This window comes from Gossypium arboreum, chromosome 13 (genome assembly GCF_025698485.1).
Source record: "Gossypium arboreum isolate Shixiya-1 chromosome 13, ASM2569848v2, whole genome shotgun sequence".
NCBI classification, from domain to species: Eukaryota; Viridiplantae; Streptophyta; class Magnoliopsida; order Malvales; family Malvaceae; genus Gossypium; species Gossypium arboreum.
The window spans coordinates 2,738,414-2,760,242 of record NC_069082.1 but is presented as its reverse complement, the minus strand read 5'-3'; the positions used below and the strand labels follow the sequence as shown (position 1 = coordinate 2,760,242).

General features: G+C 32.5%; 2 protein-coding genes and 1 long non-coding RNA gene across 5 annotated transcripts; 1 reads left to right on the top strand and 2 right to left on the bottom strand.

Annotated features, from left to right (window-relative positions):
- Nucleotides 1-41: 41 nt before the first annotated feature.
- LOC108462388 (uncharacterized) lies at nt 42-4,552 on the bottom strand. Its single transcript, XM_017762338.2, has 6 exons — nt 3,379-4,552; nt 3,006-3,061; nt 2,693-2,929; nt 860-1,151; nt 571-767; nt 42-486 (listed from the first exon to the last, which is right to left on the bottom strand). The coding sequence occupies exons 1-6, from the start codon at nt 4,549-4,551 to the stop codon at nt 330-332; spliced, it is 2,112 nt and encodes a 703-aa protein (XP_017617827.2). The 5' UTR covers nt 4,552; the 3' UTR covers nt 42-329.
- Nucleotides 4,553-8,565: 4,013 nt separating this feature from the next.
- LOC108464071 (uncharacterized) lies at nt 8,566-12,049 on the top strand. Of its 3 annotated transcripts, none has more exons than XR_008277125.1 (4): nt 8,566-8,706; nt 8,966-9,060; nt 9,167-10,780; nt 11,189-12,049. It is a non-coding gene; the product is annotated as an uncharacterized LOC108464071 (long non-coding RNA). The 3 variants fall into 3 exon arrangements; XR_008277126.1 differs by having other exon boundaries at nt 9,167-9,239; nt 10,699-11,273; XR_008277124.1 differs by lacking the exon at nt 11,189-12,049 and having other exon boundaries at nt 9,167-11,147.
- On the bottom strand, nt 8,742-13,756 carry LOC108464070 (tobamovirus multiplication protein 3). The gene is made up of 11 exons (XM_017764153.2): nt 13,191-13,756; nt 12,878-12,968; nt 12,719-12,771; nt 12,528-12,620; nt 12,365-12,436; nt 11,596-11,668; nt 11,371-11,416; nt 10,661-10,724; nt 10,512-10,565; nt 10,192-10,269; nt 8,742-9,255 (listed from the first exon to the last, which is right to left on the bottom strand). Exons 1-11 carry the CDS (start codon nt 13,341-13,343, stop codon nt 9,163-9,165), a joined length of 870 nt encoding a protein of 289 aa, XP_017619642.1. The 5' UTR covers nt 13,344-13,756; the 3' UTR covers nt 8,742-9,162.
- Nucleotides 13,757-21,829: the final 8,073 nt, after the last annotated feature.

Genomic DNA, 21,829 nt, shown 5'->3' with positions numbered 1-21,829 from the left:
TGAACTTTACAAATGTTGAACTTCAAAATTTAAAGGTCATCTATTAAAGAATAATTACATTAACCAGTAAAAAAATATAGCATATGCATGACAACAACCATCTCTCTTTTTTTTATTTCCCATTACAATTTTTTTTTTTTAAAACAATATTTTATAATGTGAATAAATAAATAACTAAATAAAAACCTCTATGCTAAATGCAGCTTCTTCCTGTATTTTTTCTTAATCAATATAAACCTATTTTGGTTAAATGATTTCATCCCAAATCTTCTGCCATCAGAAAAAATAGCATGAAACGATTGCCCGTATTAAAAAGCAGGGGCAGTGAGTCACAAATTACCAGACCAATCATAATCCTGATACACAATGGTAATAGGGTCTCCATCACCCAACATAGTCTTCAAAAGCTTGGCGTTCCTTCCTTCCAAGTAATTCAGGACCCACTCCAAGATTTCCTTCTCTTGTCCTCCAAAATCTTGGCTAAACCTGTTAGAGAAAATGCCAACGTTATGTGTTGCTTTAATCTCAGAGATGTCACCATCCCACTCCATCTAAAAACAAAAACCTTACCACTTGATGATCCGAGTTAAATAAACAGTTCTAAGTTCCCTATCAATTTTTATCCCTTCACTCTGAAAGTAGTCCTTGGCTGCAGATATGAGCTCATCTTCCACGTTGTGAGCAGTGAAAAACCTAAGCTTGGGGCTTGATCTTGTTCCTTTGCATAATCCGAAATGAATCAATGGATTCACTCTCATAGGAACCAGCTGCCATCATTTATTATGAAAAACAATGCATTCAAAAAAGTCGAACATTATGTAAAAGAAAAAAGAAAAAGGGAAACAGGGGGTATACATACATGTAAACGGCGGTCCTCTTTACTAAAGGGTTTGGTCAAAGAAAAAGGGGATTTTCGGTTGTTTCTGAGGATGCCATTCTCAATGATGCTGAGGGAATGAGGGTAGCCTCCAATGACGTACTGGAAATCCAAGAAAAAGGCTTTATTATCAAGTATTCCTTCGGGATGGCCGATGCTGATCACAGCATGGATCACCATTGCATTGTATAGGTTCAAGAAGAAGGCTAGCCTCTCATTTGGTGTGAATAATTGAAGATTTATCCTTTGCAGATCCCGAGTCAATTTTATATACCTGCTTCCATATATCAATACCCCATTTAACTCCTTTCCTTTATGCATTCATTAACTTTACCTTGTCTGTCTTAAATTTTGTCTCAGAAAACAAAACTCGAAATCAAATCCAACCCAATTCGATTTGGTTCGACTTTTTTATAATTCGGTTTGGATTAGGTTTATTTCATTAGATAAGTCTAAAAATATTATTTAAAAATCCAATTTTTGAACAGATAAAGTCAATATATAAATTCATTTAAAATCCAAAACAAAACTCATTACTCCTAAATTTTATATATAGCTTTTATTATATTTTTATATATTTTTATAATTAAATAAAATAAATCTTATTTATTATTGTTGTTAAAACTTTCAAGAATTTAAGTTCGTCTCTTTTAATCTATTATATACTATGTTCTTTTTCTACTATTAACAATTTCAAGTTAGGGTTTTTTTTTATTGTCATTATATATTAAGAGTTGTAAAATATAAATAATTTAACATTTGATTATATTCCGTAAAGATGGAGAATGATCAATTTAAGGTTAAATTATATTTTAACAAACATTTATAATTATAGATTTTACAAACTATTTTTAAATAAATATATTAATTCAGATTTTATGTATAATTGAAAAGAAATTAAAATTGTCAAATAGTGTTTAAGAAACATAAAGAAAAGATAATTTTGTCTAAATAAAACCCAAAGGCTCAAAGCTCAAAAATAATATAGAAACCCGAACCGAACCGATTTAGTAGAGTTTAATAATAATCGGTATCTTATATTCATTGGTTTGATTTCAATTTGGAAAATGAAAAGAAAAAAAAAATCGATGTCAACCCTAAAACTGTCCACAAAAGTGAAAATGAGAAGCTCAAATCTACACTGCTTTATTTTTTGGTGAAATATAAGAACAAGACAGCTCGAACAACAAACACGATTAGCACGATTTAAACTCATATCACACTTAAGTTAGTGAACACCCTAACTATTAGACTATCATATGGGGTTCGTTTTAATTTTTCTTGTTAAGTCCTAATATTTGACACATGTTGATATGGATAGAGATAGTAAAATTTAAGTTATTTCATAGATTTTGCATAGCTTAAAATTATCCTCTTATAATATAATTTATTGTTTTTCTTTTTTTTTTGTATTTTATGTTTGTTTTATAGTCTATTTTTAAGGTTTGAGATTTTGAGTTATTTTCCGGACAATCTTTTCTAAAGCTCAAATTTGTGTTCTGCAACATATCTCAGCATTATTTGTGTTCTAGATGCATATGTTTTCAAAAGCTATGCAAATGTGGGGGCAATCGTTGCCTCAATCTGGCTCCATTATCTCTCTATAGATATGGAGATATAGAGATTAAAATATATGAAAAATGTCGATTGAGTTTTAACTCATATAGTAATTGTTGTCAACGTAGAAAGATGTGGGTTCGAGTGCGCTGAAATGTATTATCCTCTTATTTATAGGTTAGGAAGTAGTTATGGATAGTTTTAGATATTATGTAAAAATATATATGATTAATAGAACTTATATATTGATAAAAATACCTGCGGAATTCTTCACTTTTGCTGATGCGGAAATAATCGACATGGAGTCTATCGTAAGAAACATAGCCATCCATTTCCACAATGGAAAACATTAACTTGGAAAGCCTATCCGCAATAAAATATGCAGGTTTTGGTTCATTATCGTTGGTTGAACTTCTAAAGTTGAAGCATCCCATTATAAATGGTTCATGTTCTAGGAAACGATAATAATGGTACCCATTCTCAAAATCATTTTCCCTATAAAAAAAAAAAGTAATGTCATGTAAGATTAAACTTCCTGTGATTCTATTTTTATTAATCAAATGTTCCTAACCCAAAGACATGGTGGATGAAGTGCTTCTGGGCCATCATCTTCGCTGTTGCAATGCCCTACACCATCATCATTACCTGTTAACCTTATCATTGCTTTTTCTCAGATAATAGGACTTCAACCCTAACCAAGGCATCATATTGAATTTAAACCTTTTGAATCAAAATTCATGCATAGTTTAGATTTTTATCCTCTTTTCTTAAAAGCACTTAGAGAGATGAAATTAGAGTAGTTAACTATTTGAACTAACTAATGAAGTTAAATTGGATAAAATTATGTCTAATTAAGTATAGGGGACTAAAACCATAATTTGACCTTTAATTAACATAAGTATAATTAGATGAACGTCGTGGTTTACTGCAAATTATATATATACCTTTCTTCTGCCGCAGTCAAGGTGGTTAATAATGGCTTCCACCACATCAGGACCAGCAAAGCAACTCTTGACCATTTTCATCTTAATCAGACGGTCCTGAATGGGCAAGCTCTGTCTCAGAAACCTCACTACCCCCACCAATTCATCTTCTTTGTCTTCCTCATCGTTAATTCCATAAACCGGTACTTTGGGTGCTTCTTCGGGACATTTCGGACCCAACAATTCCTTCATTTTCTCATGCAATTCCCCACTCTCACTCAACGATTTCAGCGTCGCCAATCCGCCTATCAAGCTATCGTTAAAGAATATCTGAGGCACTTCGCAACTCCCCGTTCTTTCCATCAATTCATTCCCACTTTTGGTAAACACATCGATGTTTATTTCCACGTATCTAAGCCCTTTTTCTTTAAAGAATTGACGAGCAGCGATCGAGTGTTCGCAGTTGGACTTCGTGAACAACGTTATTTGACCACTTATTTGTTCTTCTAGCCTTTCCTCTTCGCTTTTCAGCTTTACTATGACTTTCACGCCGGGGATTTTGAACTCCGTTACCTCGAAGTTTAACGAGTCGTTCTTCAACACGAAATCGCCACTGCCTTCTTTTAGCGACGATAAACGGTTCATGATCGCCGCTGAAAAGCTGCTGCTCCGATCTCTTATGTATTTCCCTATCAAAGGCATGCTTTCGGCGATGGACAATGACTGCGAACGCTCCATTTTTGGCTTCGGTGGCTCCGGTTTCGGGAGAGGAACTTGAGCCTTGCTGGTCGGAATGTATTTATTATGGCCATTGCAATTGATTTGATGATCAGCCTCCTTAGCAACGTCGGAATCTGGGGTTTTATTAACTTCAGTGGAATCCGAATCTTCTTTGTTTTCACTACTTTTTCCCGCCTCGACATCTCCATCTTGACTGGCCCTCCATCCGCCGTTGGGAATAATCTTCTGATCGGCATCGTGGACTTTGTCTTGCTCAGGGTTGATTTCTATTGGATTCATTATTGAAGAGGGAATTGAAAAATTGAAAAAGAAACAAGATGTATATATGTAAAGAAGAAATGGGAGTACAGAAGAGAAACCATAGCCATCAAAACGGAGAGATTTTAATGGAAGAAACAATATAGATATAAGAGAAAATTTTGGAAAGCACCCAAAATACCAATGGTGGCCCATTCCCCACAATGAATTACAATTTTTTATTACTCATGTATCTACTTTTCTATAATTAATTAAAATGATTTTTATAATTATAAAACTAAATTTATATGTTATATATTTATATCAAATATTAAAATTTATTAAAAACTATATTATATTAGTTTGAGTTCATTTGAAATGGTTGAGCATCAATGAGTAATGTTAGTGAAATTAGATGCATTCATTAATGGTGTTTGAAATATTGAGAAGTTAAATTCAGACATGTTCAAAAAGAGGCCAACAAAGTTGTGGACTGCATCGCTAAGACAGATGTAGCATAATGACCAATTAATTATTTTTTGAGAGCCCCTTAAATATATAAAGACTTTTTGGAACATGATATTTAATAATCCTTAGTAGTCACAGATAGTTTTCTATTTACCAGAAAAAAAAAACCACTATTGTATTGAGTATCCTAACGAGCACTTGAAAACTAATTATTTATTTATCAGTAAAAATTTGTCATTATAAGCATAAAAACCGTCAGCATAGATTCAAAAGACTTATAGCAACGGTCAAGGTATACAATTTTTTCATCTATACTGACAACTTGTTCTCACCATTTTTAATTAACCTTTTACCGACAGTTTTGTTGCTGTCAGTACATTACTATATGATTTTCTGACGCTCATTTACAGGCAAATTTCGTCAAATAATTTAAAAATATATACACCATTTACCAATGGTTTCCTTTACTAATTTTGTTTAACTTTTTTTAAATATCCATTGGTATAATTTAAAAATATTAAAACAATTTATATTCTTAATTTCTAAATAATTTTTTGATGTATGCATTTTTCATTATGAAGATTAATTTTATTAAAATACTAATCATTTAAAAGCACTAAATTAAAAGGTATTAAGTATGACATTTTGAATTATTAATTATATTTTTAAAAAATTTAAATATTAATTGTAATTTCATTTGTCTGCATTTGGGATTTTTTCTTTTTTCCCTGAGAGGGAAAGAATGTTTAAGGAAATCAATTATATCAACAATATTGCTCTTGTCCCCTCGTGAAGAATCCAGAAGAGATTCTTGAGGCCTATTAGTCTTTGCAACTTTAGCTACAAAGTTATAGCAAAGATCATGGCAAATTAGTAGAGGCTTTTCTTTTTGGATAACGTATCTCCTTTTTAATCAGCTTTTGTTACAGGAAGTAGATTCAAGATAATATGTTGGTCGCCCACATAAGAAAAACTAACTTGGCTCTATGGCTATTAAACTTGATCTAAACAAGACCTACAATAGAGTGGAGTGCGGTTTTCTTGAGAGACTCTCAACAAAGCTAAGGTTCCATGATTCTTTAAACTAGAGAGTTATAGCATGTGTCACAATAGTCAAGTTCTTGATGATGGTTACTAGGGGTAAGGGGCAATGAGTTTTTCCCTTAGCGAGGTTTGAGACAAGGTGAACCTCTTTCAAAAAGCTATGTTGAACTCCAAGTTCCAAGGCTTAGAATCAGCAACTAGGCCCTCTTTAACTCATCTCTTCTTTGCAAATGATTACCTTATCTGGCATGGCTGAATAATAAAATTATGCTACTATATTGAGGTTACTGTAAATTTTCAACAATATGTCTCGTCAACTAGTAAGTCTCAACAAGTTAGTGGTTCTTTTTTTGAAAATATGACACCTTAGATCAAGTGTTCTTTAAGAGATATACTCGGAGTCAATGATATAAGACATTATTCCAGATACCTGAAGTTATAGTCTATATGGAGTCCGAACAAGAAAGTGGCCCTGGACTTTGTATATGAAAAGATTAGGAATTGCTCAGGGATTGAGAGAGAACCTACTTTCTTAAATGAGACATGAAGTGCTTCTAAAAGCGGTTGTCATGGAAATTTGAGTCTCATCATGAAAGGGATAAGGCATTAGTTGAATGAATTGCTTACCACTTGCACGCCCTAAGAAGAGTACTGAAGGAATGGAGTTTAGGGATTTCGAACAGTTTAACATTGCTCTCCTCACTAAACAAGTATGGAGAATGATTTTTAATCCAGATGCACTTCGGGCTTGTCTCCCTAGGGTTTCTATTTTCCCTTAATATTTGGACTCTGCGATGTTGAGCTCTCCATCTTGGGATCTAGTTAAATAAGATCGTTAGAGCATGGGTGCAGTCAAGGCATTCTGATTTGACAAGATAGATTGGTACATGATTTGACATCTTTCCATGTGTCTTCCCCCATTAATGATTTTGATTTGAGAATCTGGAAGAGCAATCTATTGTGATCATGTTTAGTCGCAACGAATGTAAGGCTATTGAGAAAGTCCTTATAGGTTCCCATAAATGCATGACAAATTTGTGTGGCACTTTTCACAATAAGATTTCTACAATGCTCGGTCTAGGTGCTAATGGCTTACCTTCACTACTTGTTTCCCGATGTGGATTTGATATTGGCAATGATATATCTTGTGACACTTCACACTTGATTCGATTATCAAATTTGAATGTGTGACATCTCATTACGTTGTCAGAATAACACAAACTAAATCAACTACAAATAACATATAACACGGCATTCAAGCAGTTATACTTTCCTTACATTCTAAATCATTCGTATAAATAAATTAATGAATGCACATTAATCATATTCTAAACATTTGGGGGTTAAACGATTATTTTAGTTATTTTTACTTCGATGTGATCATGTCTCGAGACATACTTCCTCCGTTTTATTAATCTAGCTTCAATGTTTAGATGTCAAATTGTTGTTGTGGCACCCATCTAGGCTATTGAAGCTCTTGTTATCCATGCAATATGCATGGCTTGAGGAAACAAAAACTAGGTTCACCGCAAGTCATCTTTAAGTTTGACTGCCACAATGTGACAGATCATCTCATCTTACCAAATTCATTCGATATATGGTTGGTATACCTCAACAGCTAAACTAGACATTCTGTACTCAATTCAGTGTTTTTCTCATGCTTCTTTTTCTTTTATAGACTTTGAAAGCAACATGGTATGAAAGCAACATGGTAACAAATTGGGTAGCTAGGAATGCTAGGTTGGGTAATTGTCCTAATGATTGGGTAGCTAGGCCACCACATGAGCTTCAAACACTCCTGTAATTTTGTGGGGTTGTTAACTGTTGACTTTGAATAAAAAAATGTCGAAAGATGGAGGTTTTTCTTTCCTTTCAAGAATATGGGATACCAATGATTTTCTTTTATCAAATGAAATTTTAAATGATAATGGGCTTTTTATTGCTGGCGTCTTATTGAGCTTTAAGCATAAGAGCATACGTTATGTTTTGGACCATCCCCTTTTATCTTCTCTAAAAGCTCTTACAGTTTTGTAGGACATATTAAAGATATAATGTTTAATAATTATATAAGAGATATGATGTCTGAGATTAGAGTTTCTTTTCCCTTTTGTTAAAGAAAATGAGATACTGATAATATCTGCCGATTTGGATGCCCGGATCTTCAAAAAAAAGCATTCGTAGGTTTTTTTTTTCCAAGGCATCACACAAAGAAAGCGGCAGCAAGAACACACCCATAAAACATACTGGCATGGACTGTGCCACAATTTTCAAACCAATCTCCTTGCCATCTTTTGACAGGAACCTATTTTTCCAACTATAGTCTATCTCGAACAAAGGAGAAAATTTGTTTCTTATTACGACCAACAAACAAAGGCAACTCCAAATATCTATCATGATCCAGAGATAATGAAACACCCAGCACCTGACAAATACTAACCCCAACATCCTGTTTGACATTGGCTCTAAACATGATAGCCGACTTCTGCAAATTCCAAACATCCTGTTCAACATTCTCTTCCCTTATTATTCCAATGTTTTTCCTTTCTCAGTCTTTTTTTCTATCAAATGCACTTAAATTTTATTTTTTTGTTCTTTGTTAAAACTTTATTCCCCTAAAAAACCGACATTCAAAATGAATATAGGTTGGCTGACACTTGACTTGAGAATGGTAGGTTTTCTATTACTCTAACTACAAGTCAACCTTCTTAAACAACCATTTATATATGTGACAGCTGTGGGTTAAGATTGAAACTTCATTCCCAGTCCTTCAATGAAAATAGTCTCCCTTACCTCCATCTCTGCATTATTGATTTCAGCTATCATGTATCAAATCAAACAGGCAATTTTAAGTCTTGCCAGGTATGTATGTTGCATCTCTTCTTGTAATTCATATGTTAGAAGCAAAACACATCCATGTCTAAAATTTCACAACAAACATTTATCCCAGACATTAATATTACCATGATACACGAAATCATCTATGTTAAGAACAACATTCCGTAAAATTTAAGAAAATTCAACCCTTCTTTTTTTTCTTTTTGGTTCTTTTGGGTTTTTGCTTTTACATGTTGTATGGTACCAAAACAGACTGATATGTTCCACAATCTCTTTCCCTCAGAATTTACAAACCTTCTTACTTCGACCACACCCAAAGGTTTAGAATCCAGGGTCTAAGAGCAGCTCGTTGAGTACAAACACAACAAAAACCATCAGGTTTTACCACTCCCCCTATTGCTGTTTTCTGCTCTCTTTTTTTGCAGGTTGCACGATGACCCGTTTTTGAAATCGTTAATTCCTTCATAATTTGTCAATCATTCAGCGTATAGGATGATACTGGGTAATACCTCGTTTTGGTGGCAACTTCCTCAAAATGAAAAGGACTAAGGATGAAGGTAATATCTCCACCAACTGCCCATCAAAAGAAAACAAACCAACCAACAAAATTCATTTAAAATGTTCACTTTCCATATCTATAAGCAAGGCATGAAGTTCATGTCCCATGCTTAGGAATTATAACAATAGATATATTCTGTCTTAGATTGTTGAGAGAAAACCAAGTTTGACATCCTACTTAGATTGTTTTATTTGGTTATTTTGTGAAGTCGAAACTACTCGGTAGATAGTATATACCAACTTAGCCTATGTGATTAGTGTTTATATTAAAGTTGCAGATAAATAGCATTTGATTGACATGCAATAGAAATATATATAGGACAAGAATTGACACTCAAGGATAACATCAGATTGTAATATTAAGTAAAAATAATAAAAGCCATTCAGGAAAAAAAAAAGCATACAATTCAAAAATAAAACAAGAATCATATTTAGAATCCACCCACCATGATAAATCTATTTTCTATGATAATAGGCAAAGAAGTATATGTTCTTTAATTTAATTAGTAAAAATTAAAAAACTTAACACATGGCTGCAGATGTAACTCACAATTATCAGTATAACTATTTATTTAACCTTAAGTTCAAGGACTAGGTTGCAATGAGGATAAAAGTTGGGTGATGGTGGTCTATTTGACCCAGGATACAACCTCTGGTCATAACAATACATGATGTTAAAACAACCCCGTTTTATATTTGACAGCAAAAATAGTCATCATTGCACTTAAAAGCTTCTTTGATGTAAAAATCTGATTGCAAAGACTTATAAATTGCTTGTCAAACTTGCAGTTTCTTGAAATATGAATTCTAGTTAAGTAAAAGAAGCATGCAACAATCATTTAATTTTTATATGGCAATAAGATGAGTTAAGAAACTTCCACACTGTATTTGAACATGAGTATCTAACTTACTAGCAATAAGCAACATAATACAACCATTCATCAAACTTACCAGGTAATATATTAAGTTTAGAATTGGATGGTTCAAAACATTAAGGTCAGCACCTTTGTCAAATGCATTAAAGCACATCTACACAAAAAAATAATAGAGCTCAAATTAGATAAGTTTTGGACAAATGATCAACGATTGATCAATTAGATAAATGATCTAAACCAACTAGCAGCTAAAGGGTTCAACTTGAATACTTCCGTTTTTTAACAAAAACGCTATAAACATTATATGCATCTAAAAGTTTCACAAAGACAAAATAAAACAAGCTTGTAGCCTTCTCAAGAGAAATACAAAGGGTTAGTAAAGCCAGAAAAGTCTACCATGATGCATCTGACTAGGAAACATGTGAAGCATATGGTTGTCACATAACCAACCTGCCCAATCCAAAAAGAAATAACAATCAAAAAATGCAAATGGATGGCAAAATTGTTGGACTCAAAACCACAACTGCATTAACGTAAATATATACTTCTTGCAACTTCTTACGCCGTCCTTTGGACTCTACAGGGAACCGCTGCAACATTAAGAAAAGCCTGCAATGACTGGATATGTTATTATATAGCTTTCCCATGCTCACACAATAGACAAGGTATTTTTACAATACGATCTAACAGCTATCTTAGAAAATGAACAAGGGCAAATGCAATTAGGAGATGATACAAGCAACATTGAATTACAAGAGTCGTCATCAATAATTTTCTCTGACAAAAGCCACATAACCAAGTATTCATTTCTAAATAAACTAATAATGAGTATAAATGTTTAGCAAAGCCTAAGTGTCTGTAACTAGGTGCACACATGTGATCAAAGCATATCCATATTAAAAAGTTTTAATTGAGCTGGATCATTACTATATTCTATATTCATTGTATGCAGATGCGAGTGTTTTGTAGTACAACATAGTGATATATTGCTTTTTTTGATATCAACATGATATATTGTTTATCATACGTAAATGTTTAACGCACCTTTATCCTTCCTGCTTTTGTTATAACAGGGAAAAAACCACTCTTTTAAATCACAAACCAGATATCAAAGCTTATGTAATCATATAAAAAGAAAATGATATAGAGGTTTTAAAATGTGTGCTCCCTAAACATAAACCAAATTATCACACTAAGCTAGCTCCAATGCCAGTAAAACAATTAGACACAATACAATAAATGTCAATGCAGTTACCTTCCACCATACAGTAAAAAGCCAAGTGCCGCAAACAGTGAAACACCTGCCCATATACAGTGAGGATCAAATATTCATTCATTATCGAAACAAATTACAACTGGATTAACATTTATAAAGAATCTAAACTAAGTGATTATCCTGAATCATGGTACATCAACAGAGCACCAAAGTTACTCAACAGTTAACTACAAAAAATCTACTAAAAACACCAAAAAGACTTACCTGCAAAGAACATTTTAGATAGAATGACTAAAACTGGGATATATTTCCACCACAATATCAGCCACATTGCAATCTGAAATCAAGGACACCCAGCCTCATGTTAGAGAAACTTTATTAACATCTTGTCAGAAGCAATGATCCAAAGGAAATTAAGTATGCAACAGCACTTACAAAGGTGACAGAATCACTAAACTTGCTAGATAAGAAAAAATATATACCTATGTTACTTAGACTCGGGTGTGAGTGTCAGATACGAGTATGTATCCGACATAGATATGGTTAGTTTTTCTAAGTTTTTCTATGTATTTGAAGGATCCTAGGAGGTCATATCTTCATATCCGTGTTTCGGACATAAATGTCGGTCATGGGTACTTCATGAAAAATGGAGAGTCCGAACAACTTAGATATATTTTGTGGGTTCATATTTACTACTAAAATTTGCAAGTGCTAGAAACATCCTTGCATTGTTATAACAAAAGAAATAGCGTAATCTAACCTACTAACCTATTTTATGGTTTATCCCTCATCCAACTAATGGCAAATTAAATATCATATTCTTCTAACCTTCTAAAGTCTGCAAATGCTATATAAACCCTTCGCTACTAAACATGGATAGAATATGTGACAAATCAAAAAACTAAGTTATGTGAAACTATATAACATCATTGTTCTGGACCAAACATTACTCGCTTTCAAACAGAGAGAAAAACAATATCAAATTCTCCTTTCTTATGGGTACTTTACCGAAATAATAGAACATAAATACCACCTGAATAGTATAAACCACAGCATTAATTGTAAAGAAACTAGGCCTCAATCCATCAGTTGATACAGCGCGTGCCTGTTTACGATAAACAAAGTATAAGATAAAGTCTCATAAAATTAGAAAGGAGGAGGCAGGGAGGCAACTCATAAAGCTCAAATAACCTAACCTGGTAGTAAATTTCAGCCCAAAACAAAATCAAAAGTGCATATGTCGTGAAGAAAGCTAGACTCGGCATGTCAAGCAAGATATGTTGAACAATCTAGAAAAGATGCGAAAATCAAGCAACAAATTATGAACAGCTTAAGTCCGAGTATATATTTTCAAAAGATAAATGCAATAAGCAATGGTGTCCCAAACCTCTGGATGTAAATTCTGCACACTCCGTCGGAAAACAAAAACTAAGGCGCGAACTGTGTTAAAAAAAAAAAGGAAGAAGAAGAAGAAGAAATCGCGTTAAATACAGAAACCAAAATACTAAAAATAAAAAACTTTCATCAAAATTTTATAAATACAAACCCCCATTCACCAGAAAATTTAGAAAATGAAAGACTTTCTGCGTGGTCCAACCATACTCGGGAACTCTCATTTGAATCCGAATCAATTGAACCTAAAAATATCAATTAACGACAACAACGTTAAGACCATAAATATACTAAAACAGAATCTTAATTCCACTTGATTTCTTAAATAAAAATTTATTATCGCATTAAAAAGGTGCAGAAAGCATTAGGAGGTTAGTTTTTAAAATTAATTAATTATTAAAACGCAATCAAACCAAGCTAAGCTCTAATTAGAGAAAGAAAAGAGATAAAAGGGAGGAGAAGCATACGAGAGCAACGGCGGCGACGAGACCGTAAAGAGCGGCGAGAATGTGAAAAATACGATCTTGCCAGAGCCGTGAACCGTTAATGTCACGCCACCAATTGGCTGTGTCCTTCAGCTTGTATGCTATCGCCGCCACATCGACGCTGTAACTCTCCATCTCTCACTCTGCTTTTCTGTTTTTCTGCATGTATATATATTTCTTACATGAAAGAAGAATCACAGCACTAAAAATCGAAAAATCATAATTAAACAAAAAAAAGAAGTAAAAAGTTTGGATTGAGTTTGTGCTGTGGATTTTTTCTTTAGCTTTTAAGCAAACAACGGCGGTGAAAAAGGGGAGCCGTGGAAATTTTGGAAGAGGTAAGGGGTGATTTTCTACTTTCGTATATCATTATTGAATTGAATTATTTATTTTGTCTGTGGAAGAAGATACTGGTAATAAGAGGTAATCAGTTAGAGAAATATTAGGATAATACGGATGTATGATCTTAGGTGTCTTTCAGGTGGCCGTCATTTCAGCTGCCAACGACATGTGACCTCTATACGGTAGAGGTGGCATTTTAGATTTAAAATGTTATTGGATATAAAGAATATATTATTATTATTATTATTATGAATATCTTATTAAGTGAATGTTTATCATGATCAACATAAAGTTTTGATATACTTTAAATTCTAATAGTTATTAAAATTAGACCTCTACTTTTTTTATACTTGTTATTTTTATAAATAGAGACTATGATGAAGTATTGTAATCATACCATTAATCAATAAATCTCTATTGCTTCCTGTATTTTCTCTATTCTTTAGTCTTTATATCTCTCTTTATTTTATAATAATTATGATTATTATATAAGAAATTATTGCCCATTCAGTTTTAGTTTGACTGGGGAGGATGTGGATTCGAGTGCACTGAAACGCATTATCCTCTTATTTATGGGTTGGGGAGGGGTATGAATAATTCTAAGCATTGTCTTACAAATAGCGGATATAATTTGAACCTATAGTGAGATTGTTAAGAAAAGAAATTATTTAAGCTAATATATCAACAAATCACCACATTTCTTAAAAGAATAATCAACTTTATTTTTTTTATCCAGAAGAAGGTTACGAGTGATTTTACGCAAGAGTGTTGAGAACCACAAGTTATTTAGGAATTAAGATTAAGAAAAATATTCTTTGGGAAGAAAAGTCGTTCTCCTTTGTTTAGATAGAGGGGGATCTATATAAAGTGGTTAGCAATGTAGCATGTGCCTCATCGACTGAGCACCTGACTATGTAAAGGTAAAGGTAGAGTCATAAAGAGTAATGTGGCTTTCGAGTTAGACAAGCTCTTGCCTGGGTGACTGTGCTTTTGAGTTGGGTGACCTTATACCTAGGCAAACTTTTCTTGTTAGAGTATTTATTCAAGGAAATTTGCTTTTGCACAAGGTAAAGTCTTCTTGGATGATTCTTGTTGAGGCAAGGTGGTATGGGTATAACAATTTCCCTCCCTAATTAAAGGGTTGGTTATAAAGTGATAAGATTTTTCTTTTATTTGTGATGATTTAGAAAAAGCTAAGTTATGCCTTACACTGACCTTGACTTTTGGTACTTAGGAAAAGTTTTAGTTTTTCTTGAATAGGTTGGTACTTAGGAAAAGTTTTAGTTTTTCTTGAATAGGTACTTCAGGATTCATGTAGAGGCATGTGAGTTGCGTCAGATGTTGTGACCCTGTCATTTCATTTTTTATACAACTTTTCATTATTTAACAATTTTCATTTAAATCTTCTTTACTTGTAAGATTTAGGATATATTGAAGGAGTTCCATTTGGGTAAGTCTGCTTCTTTTTTTTTCTTCTTTTATTGTTTTTGTTTGGGATTTTGTTGTCACCTTTTCTAAAATAGTGGCTTTTCTATCATGTTACCTTTGTTTTGTGGTTTTGTAGTGTTATGTTTTTGGTTTTTGGGGTAGTCATGGCTCATAAAGTGAGGAAAAAAAAGATAGAGAACTAACCCCTCTGTAGGAGTTGACTCATCTTCTAAAACTTTTGTTTATAAAAAAATTTGATATCCCTATGAAGGGCAATTTGTGGGAATGTACCATTAAGGAAGAGGAGGAGGAGATGATGGCAATATTGGAACTTCGGGGAATCAAATTGCCTCATTACGAGTATCATTTTGTTGTATTGATAGGATTCATTGAATGAGTGATGTCTTGAACAATGAGAGGGGCTTCCTACCTCTTCATATACTTGATGTAAATTTCTATCCACCATTTGCATTGTTTGTTCATCATTGTGTTAGGCAATTATGGCATTGCCCTTAGTCAATTAGCAAAAGCCTCTAAGCCTATTTTTTTTAGCTTTTCTTCTTGGATTGTAAGATGAGGCATGAGTTGCCTATCTTAATAGTTTCAAGGTTTTACACTCACTCAATATTTAGACAATAATAAGAGCATAAGGATGTTTTGTTTTATGATGCATTATTATATAAATATGTCGGTATATTTTTGGAAAAATTATCCGCATTTGGAAAAATGTAAATGCATCTACATAGAAAGTAAATTGATGGATTCCTATTTCTCAAAAAATGGATCATGTCTTCATTAAAGCAATGTGTTTGTGCCCAACCTAAAGTAAATAAATGGATTCCTATTTCTCATAAAATGGACCATGTCTTCATTAAAGCAATGTCATTGTGCCCAATATAAAGGGTGGCACTGCTTGAGGATATTATTATCATAAGAAGGCTAGCAACCCTTTGAATATCAATGAATTGTTGACTCTAAACAACTTTTAGTTATAATGTTTTAAGGGAAAAAGTCTCAACAATAATAAGGTTGGCTTGTATGGCTTACTTGGACAAGGGTTGGATGGTCAATAAATGATCAAGACAAGCTAGGAAAAGTAATAATAAGAGCTTCTTGAACCTAAAAATTACATTTTTTGATATGTTAAACACTATGTGAAGATGAAACATAAAAAAAGATCATTTGATTGGTTTTGTGAATGGAGGGGATTCATCAAATGACATATTGGATAGTAACTTGACAAACTTATTGGAATTCCTACAAATGAACCTAAAATGGTGAAGGTGAGGGTTTCTAGTAGTGTATAAGTAAACCCTTTTGTTTCATATTCGAGTTGGTATCTTCTTGATAACAAATGGGAGTTTGCAAACTCTTTGTGGTCAATGGATCCTGATGGATTTGTATTATTGTAATGTTTCAGAACTTGGTTTCAGTATTGATATTTTTTTATCTTTTGTTTTTTAGAGAGTGGCTCACATTTTGGTGAACCTACTTATAAAAAAAACTTAAGGTTGGTTTTAGTAAGAGACCTCGAGAGGATTTTTCTTTAGAATTGCCAACCTCACATCCATTTCTCCTTTCTTTGATGAGGGGCATAGTGATTTGCAAGGGGGTTAATTTACAATGTTTGGTTTATTTATAATGTAATTGTAGTTAGCATTTAAACAACTTATGGTCATTTAAATTTGAGGGATGTTTAGCTTATTATCACCTATAGAATCCTCATATCTTTTGACATATTATGGTCTTGTGGTTTTGAGTGGAAGGCTTGAAGGGATAAGGAGAGGGTATTTGGTAAATTTAAGCTTCCTACTAAGAGTCTTTAAATTGTTGATAATGGTGTTGAAGAATCAAATGTTATCAGTGAAATTACTTCTTGTATATTGTCCTAAACGTTTTTTGCACACAAAATAAAATGGAAGAAAATATTGTCTCATTGGTTATCTAATGTTTAACTAGTACTAAGCAGTATTATATCGTTGGATCATAATACGAAAAGACAGCTTGTATTAGTAAATAACGTAAACATGTCATTGGTTTAATCAGAAATGAACAAACCAATTGAAAGACTAATATGTCATTTATCAAGTCTGAATTGAGGAGATGCTTTATCTTGAGCATTAGAATGGATGACTCTCAAAAGATAGAGACATAGATGCGACTGACTAAACTAACAGTACATCAAACAGAACATAAGTAGAATAAATCCTAAATTCGTTTATGGATTTATTTACTTGTAACATACATAGTGTGGTATACCCTAATCCTGAGTGGATGATGGGCTATGCATGTATGACTTATATACTTTGATATAAGTAAAAGTTCAAGTTCAAATAGAAAAGGAATAGAAAATTAGTGTGTTGGGTATACGACTTCTACAATATGTAGCATCATTCCACAATAGTGGAATTCATAGTCCAACTAAAGGGTAAATGATATCCTATCATCGTCATTACGTGATAGATGAAAAGTAAACGTGGTCACGAGTCATTTGTCTTCGTGATAAATGACTTAATTACTATTTTATAGCAATTTTTCCATGCAGAAAAATGTAATGGTTACCATAAGATAAAATCAGATCATATTAGAAGAATGGATTTATCAAAGAGGTTAATGATACCTATGATGGTAACACACTTATGACAAGGTCATTGGACGAGCACTTATTAAGTAGCTTTCGTAATAGTATGTAATTAGGGAGAGCTCAATCATGATATTAAAATGGAATGAGTTCGTGACTAATAAGTTTATAATTAATAGGTGAAAAGTTGGAAGTTAACTATAATTTATTTGATCCCTAATTATATATGTCCAATCGGTCCATTCGTTAGCTCGTTAAAACTAGAAATGAATTGCATGTAGAACTAAATAGATAGAAATGAACAAAAATAAATGGAAATGATGAAGTAAGAAAAATGGGTCGCATTCACAAATGAATGCGTTTTCTCGCTAAGTACAAAAATGACTTGAGAATTAATTTAAGGTTTTCAAATTATTATTAATTAAATAATTAGAGTTCGAAAATGAAATTAAATTAATTAGTCATTGTGAACCTGTTGTGTAAGGAAATTAAATATACTTCCTCATAGATTCTTTTAAGGTAAAGTTGTTATGAATTTAATGGAATTAGAATTGGGTTGAAAAATTATCTAATTAAGAAATTAATATAGTTAATTAAATTAACTAAATTAATTGAATAAATAATATTTTTGGGAAATAAAAGAAATGATTGGGTTAGATTAAATTATAATGTGTTGAGTCAAAAGTTTAAAAACACATATAATTGAACTCAATACATGAAAAGTCCAATCTGCTTCACATAACATATGAGGGGTAACAACCCATAAGGAAAATTAAGAAGGTGTGCCACGAACCTCTCTCTTAGTTAGACCATGAGAGTGTTTTGTATTTAAATAATATTATTTTACAAAAACTTATTCAACCTGAATTCTTATACCTTTTCTTATAAATAGATGTCACTGATTCACTTAAAATCAGAAGTTTTGATACAACGTTATTTTGTTAGAAAATAGTGGGGATTGACAATCTAAAAATAAATTATATTTTCTAGGAATTATGATATTTGTCGATTTCTGATGGTCGCTAAACTAACTAAAAATTCGACTAAGGCAAGCAAACATATCGAACAGTAGTATAGTTATGGTGAGACCGGTAATATCGTATCCACGAGGACTAAAAGTACTAGTAATTACTATCTTTTTATTATCTAGCCTAAGAATTAAGAGAATGTGTTATCTAAAACTAATTGTCTAATTAACTAAGATTGCGACAGAGATTAAAGTTGGAAAATACTTTTGGAAAATCGATGGAGAAGACAATACCCAAAGAAGAATCCACCTAGACTTCACTTATTACTTCTGAATTAGATGATTTATTCACTTGACTTAATCCGTAGAAATTCCTAATTTATGTTAATATCTCTCTCGAGACTAAAAACAATTAACTCTAGGTTGATTAATCGAAATCTCTTTCTAATTAAAACCACTATTGTCGCATTAACTCGATCTATAGATTCCCTTATTAGATTTGACTCTAATCCGGCAGATTTATGTCGTCCTATCTCTAGGATTGCATGCATCTCCGCTTAATTATGAATGATCTACTCTTAAACAGGGACTTTTGCTCCACTGAATAAGCACATCAAAAAACTTGAATTAATATCCTAGAATATTAAAGCAATGATTAAGCTCACAATTAAGAATAAGAATAAGTATTTATCATATAATTCAAATAGTAATAAGATTCGTTTTAGGTTTCATCTCCCTTAGGGATTTAGGGTGTTTAGTTCATGATAATGGAAAACATCTCAAAATTGGGAAAACAATAAAACATAAAGAAACCCAAAGAACTTCTAAGGAAATTGAATGGAGATCTTCAGTCTTGAAGTAGATCCTGCTTCCGAGCTGATTTCGATAGTTGTCCTTGAGTATTTCCTGCCTTCTCCCTTTAATCCTCTTCTAGGGTGTTTATGTAGACTTTGGAATGCTTCAAAACCCTCAAAATTAGCCATTTCCAAATAGAATTAGACTTGGGCTCGACAGGGACACGGCCGTGTGCCACGCCCGTGTGACAGTGCTCAGGCAGTGTGTAATTCTGACTTGATTTAGTGTCAACAGGGACATGACACATGGTCATGTGTCCTGCCCGTGTGCCACACACGGGCGTGTGAAAGTACCTAGTCCGTGTGGAACACTAAAATTAGCATATTTTGTCTATTTTTGTCCCGTTTCACACGGGCGTGTGAAAGTACCTAGTCCGTGTGGAACACTAAAATTAGCATATTTTGTCTGTTTTTGTCCCGTTTCTTGCTCTTTTCGCCTTCCTATGCTCACCTAAGTATAAAACATGAATTTAAAGGATTACGAGCATCAAATTCAATGAAACCAAAGGAAAAATCATCCATACATATGCCAAGCATGGGATAAAAATATTTATATATTATGGTTTATCAATTTCTATTGAGAGGAATTACTTTCCTACTAAAAGTAATTATATCATGTATTTTCTATGATTTGGTTCATGTTGGTAGAGCCTACACTCGAAGCAATTCAAGATATGAAGATAACAGAGGTCGTTCAGTTGAAAGCCAAGATTGACTTGTTTCCATCTCGCATAAAACACAAGCATTATTTGGTTAAACTCTATTATTATAAATATCATAGAAGGGCTCGGTTTTCAAAATTTTTAAATCCTCTACTATAACTATAAAAATGATATTCTCAATTGATTTTTCCAACAATTGGTATCAGAGTCAAGTTGTGCTATGTTTATAGTATAAATTGATATCGAATTTTCTTTCTATTTTTCATGTTTGGTTAATTTTGATAAGATGTGACATTCTTTTAATTATGTGTATGTTTTGGGTTATATATGTAAATAAATGTATTTATATTTTATTATATATGATAAAGTAATTTTGTCAAAGTTATGATTCTTAAAAATTAGATTGAGTGTAATTTTAGGTTTTAATAAATTTTGGGATATGTAATTAGATCATGAACTATCATTTCCATTTAGTTTTTGTTTTATTTATTTAGAATAATCCATGTGAGCCGGAATAGACTTAGGTTTTTTTGTAACCTAAAATTTGCAATGAAACCCAAACAACTGAGACATATCCAAAACTGATTGAGACGAGGCAAACCTGACCCAACCAACTGGTAAAAGACAAGTAGTGGACTGACCGATGAAAGTCAGCGGTGGCAGGTGGTGGTTGGCAATGGGTCGACCGACGGTGGCGATGAAAGTGCCAATAGTGACGTTAATAGTGATGACAACAGTGACACGTGGTGGTAACGGAGGTTCAACGTAGATCCCTTCGGTAAACTTTTTTCATATTTTTGGATTTTAGAAATCCCTTGTGACAGCCTAATTTTCAGTGGTGTCGGAACAGTGATTCGAGATCACTAAATCCGAAAAATGAGTAGAAAATATTATTAATTTAGTAAGTATAAGTTAAATGTGAAGTTAGGAAAAAATTTTGAAATAGTGAATAGTGTACTAAAAATAAATATTAAAATAATTAAAATCAAAAATGAGGTATCGAGACCTCGGGAATTTTAAATCGAGTCATAAATATTTTTATAAATATTTATGGAGTGTTAATATGTTAGTATTAAATTTTCGTCAAGAAATTTTAAAGTTCTGATAGTTAATTGAACAAAAAGGACTAAATTGTATCAAATGTAAAATTGTAGAAAATGATTAAATAGCTTAATTGATAAAAGAAAGAGGGTTTAAAAGGAAAATAGACCCAAGGTATATTTGGGCTGGACGGCAAGGGCATGAAATCAACAAGAAAATAAGGAGAATTAAGGGAAAAATTAGAAAATTGCAAAATTTACTTAATAAAGCTAGGACTAAAGTGGAATTATCTAGATTTCTCTTTATTTTTCTGCATTCTCATCAGAAAAATGCCATGGAAGAGTTCTATTAAGCTGGTTTTTCATATTTTTACTTCAACTAAGTTCAAATTCTTGATTATTTCTTGAAATTTTTGTGTTTTTGTGACTTTTACAACTAGGTCCACTTGTTGAATTCATTAGTTTTTGATTCTATGAAAGAAATTGAAAGTTTCTATGCATATGTGCTGGAAGTATATGATGATTTTGCATGGAATTAGAGCTTTAAATTGTTTATATGTTGATTTTATTGAAAGAATTGAATAGAAAGTGAATGTTTGGGACCTAATTGTAAAAGAGTTTGAAGTTAGAGTTTTATGTGGAAATTATGAATTTCAATAGTTATGAAATAACTTATAATGTTTATGAAAATTATTAATTGAGAAAATTATCTTAATTGAGGGGTTAATTAAGCAAGGACTGAATTGT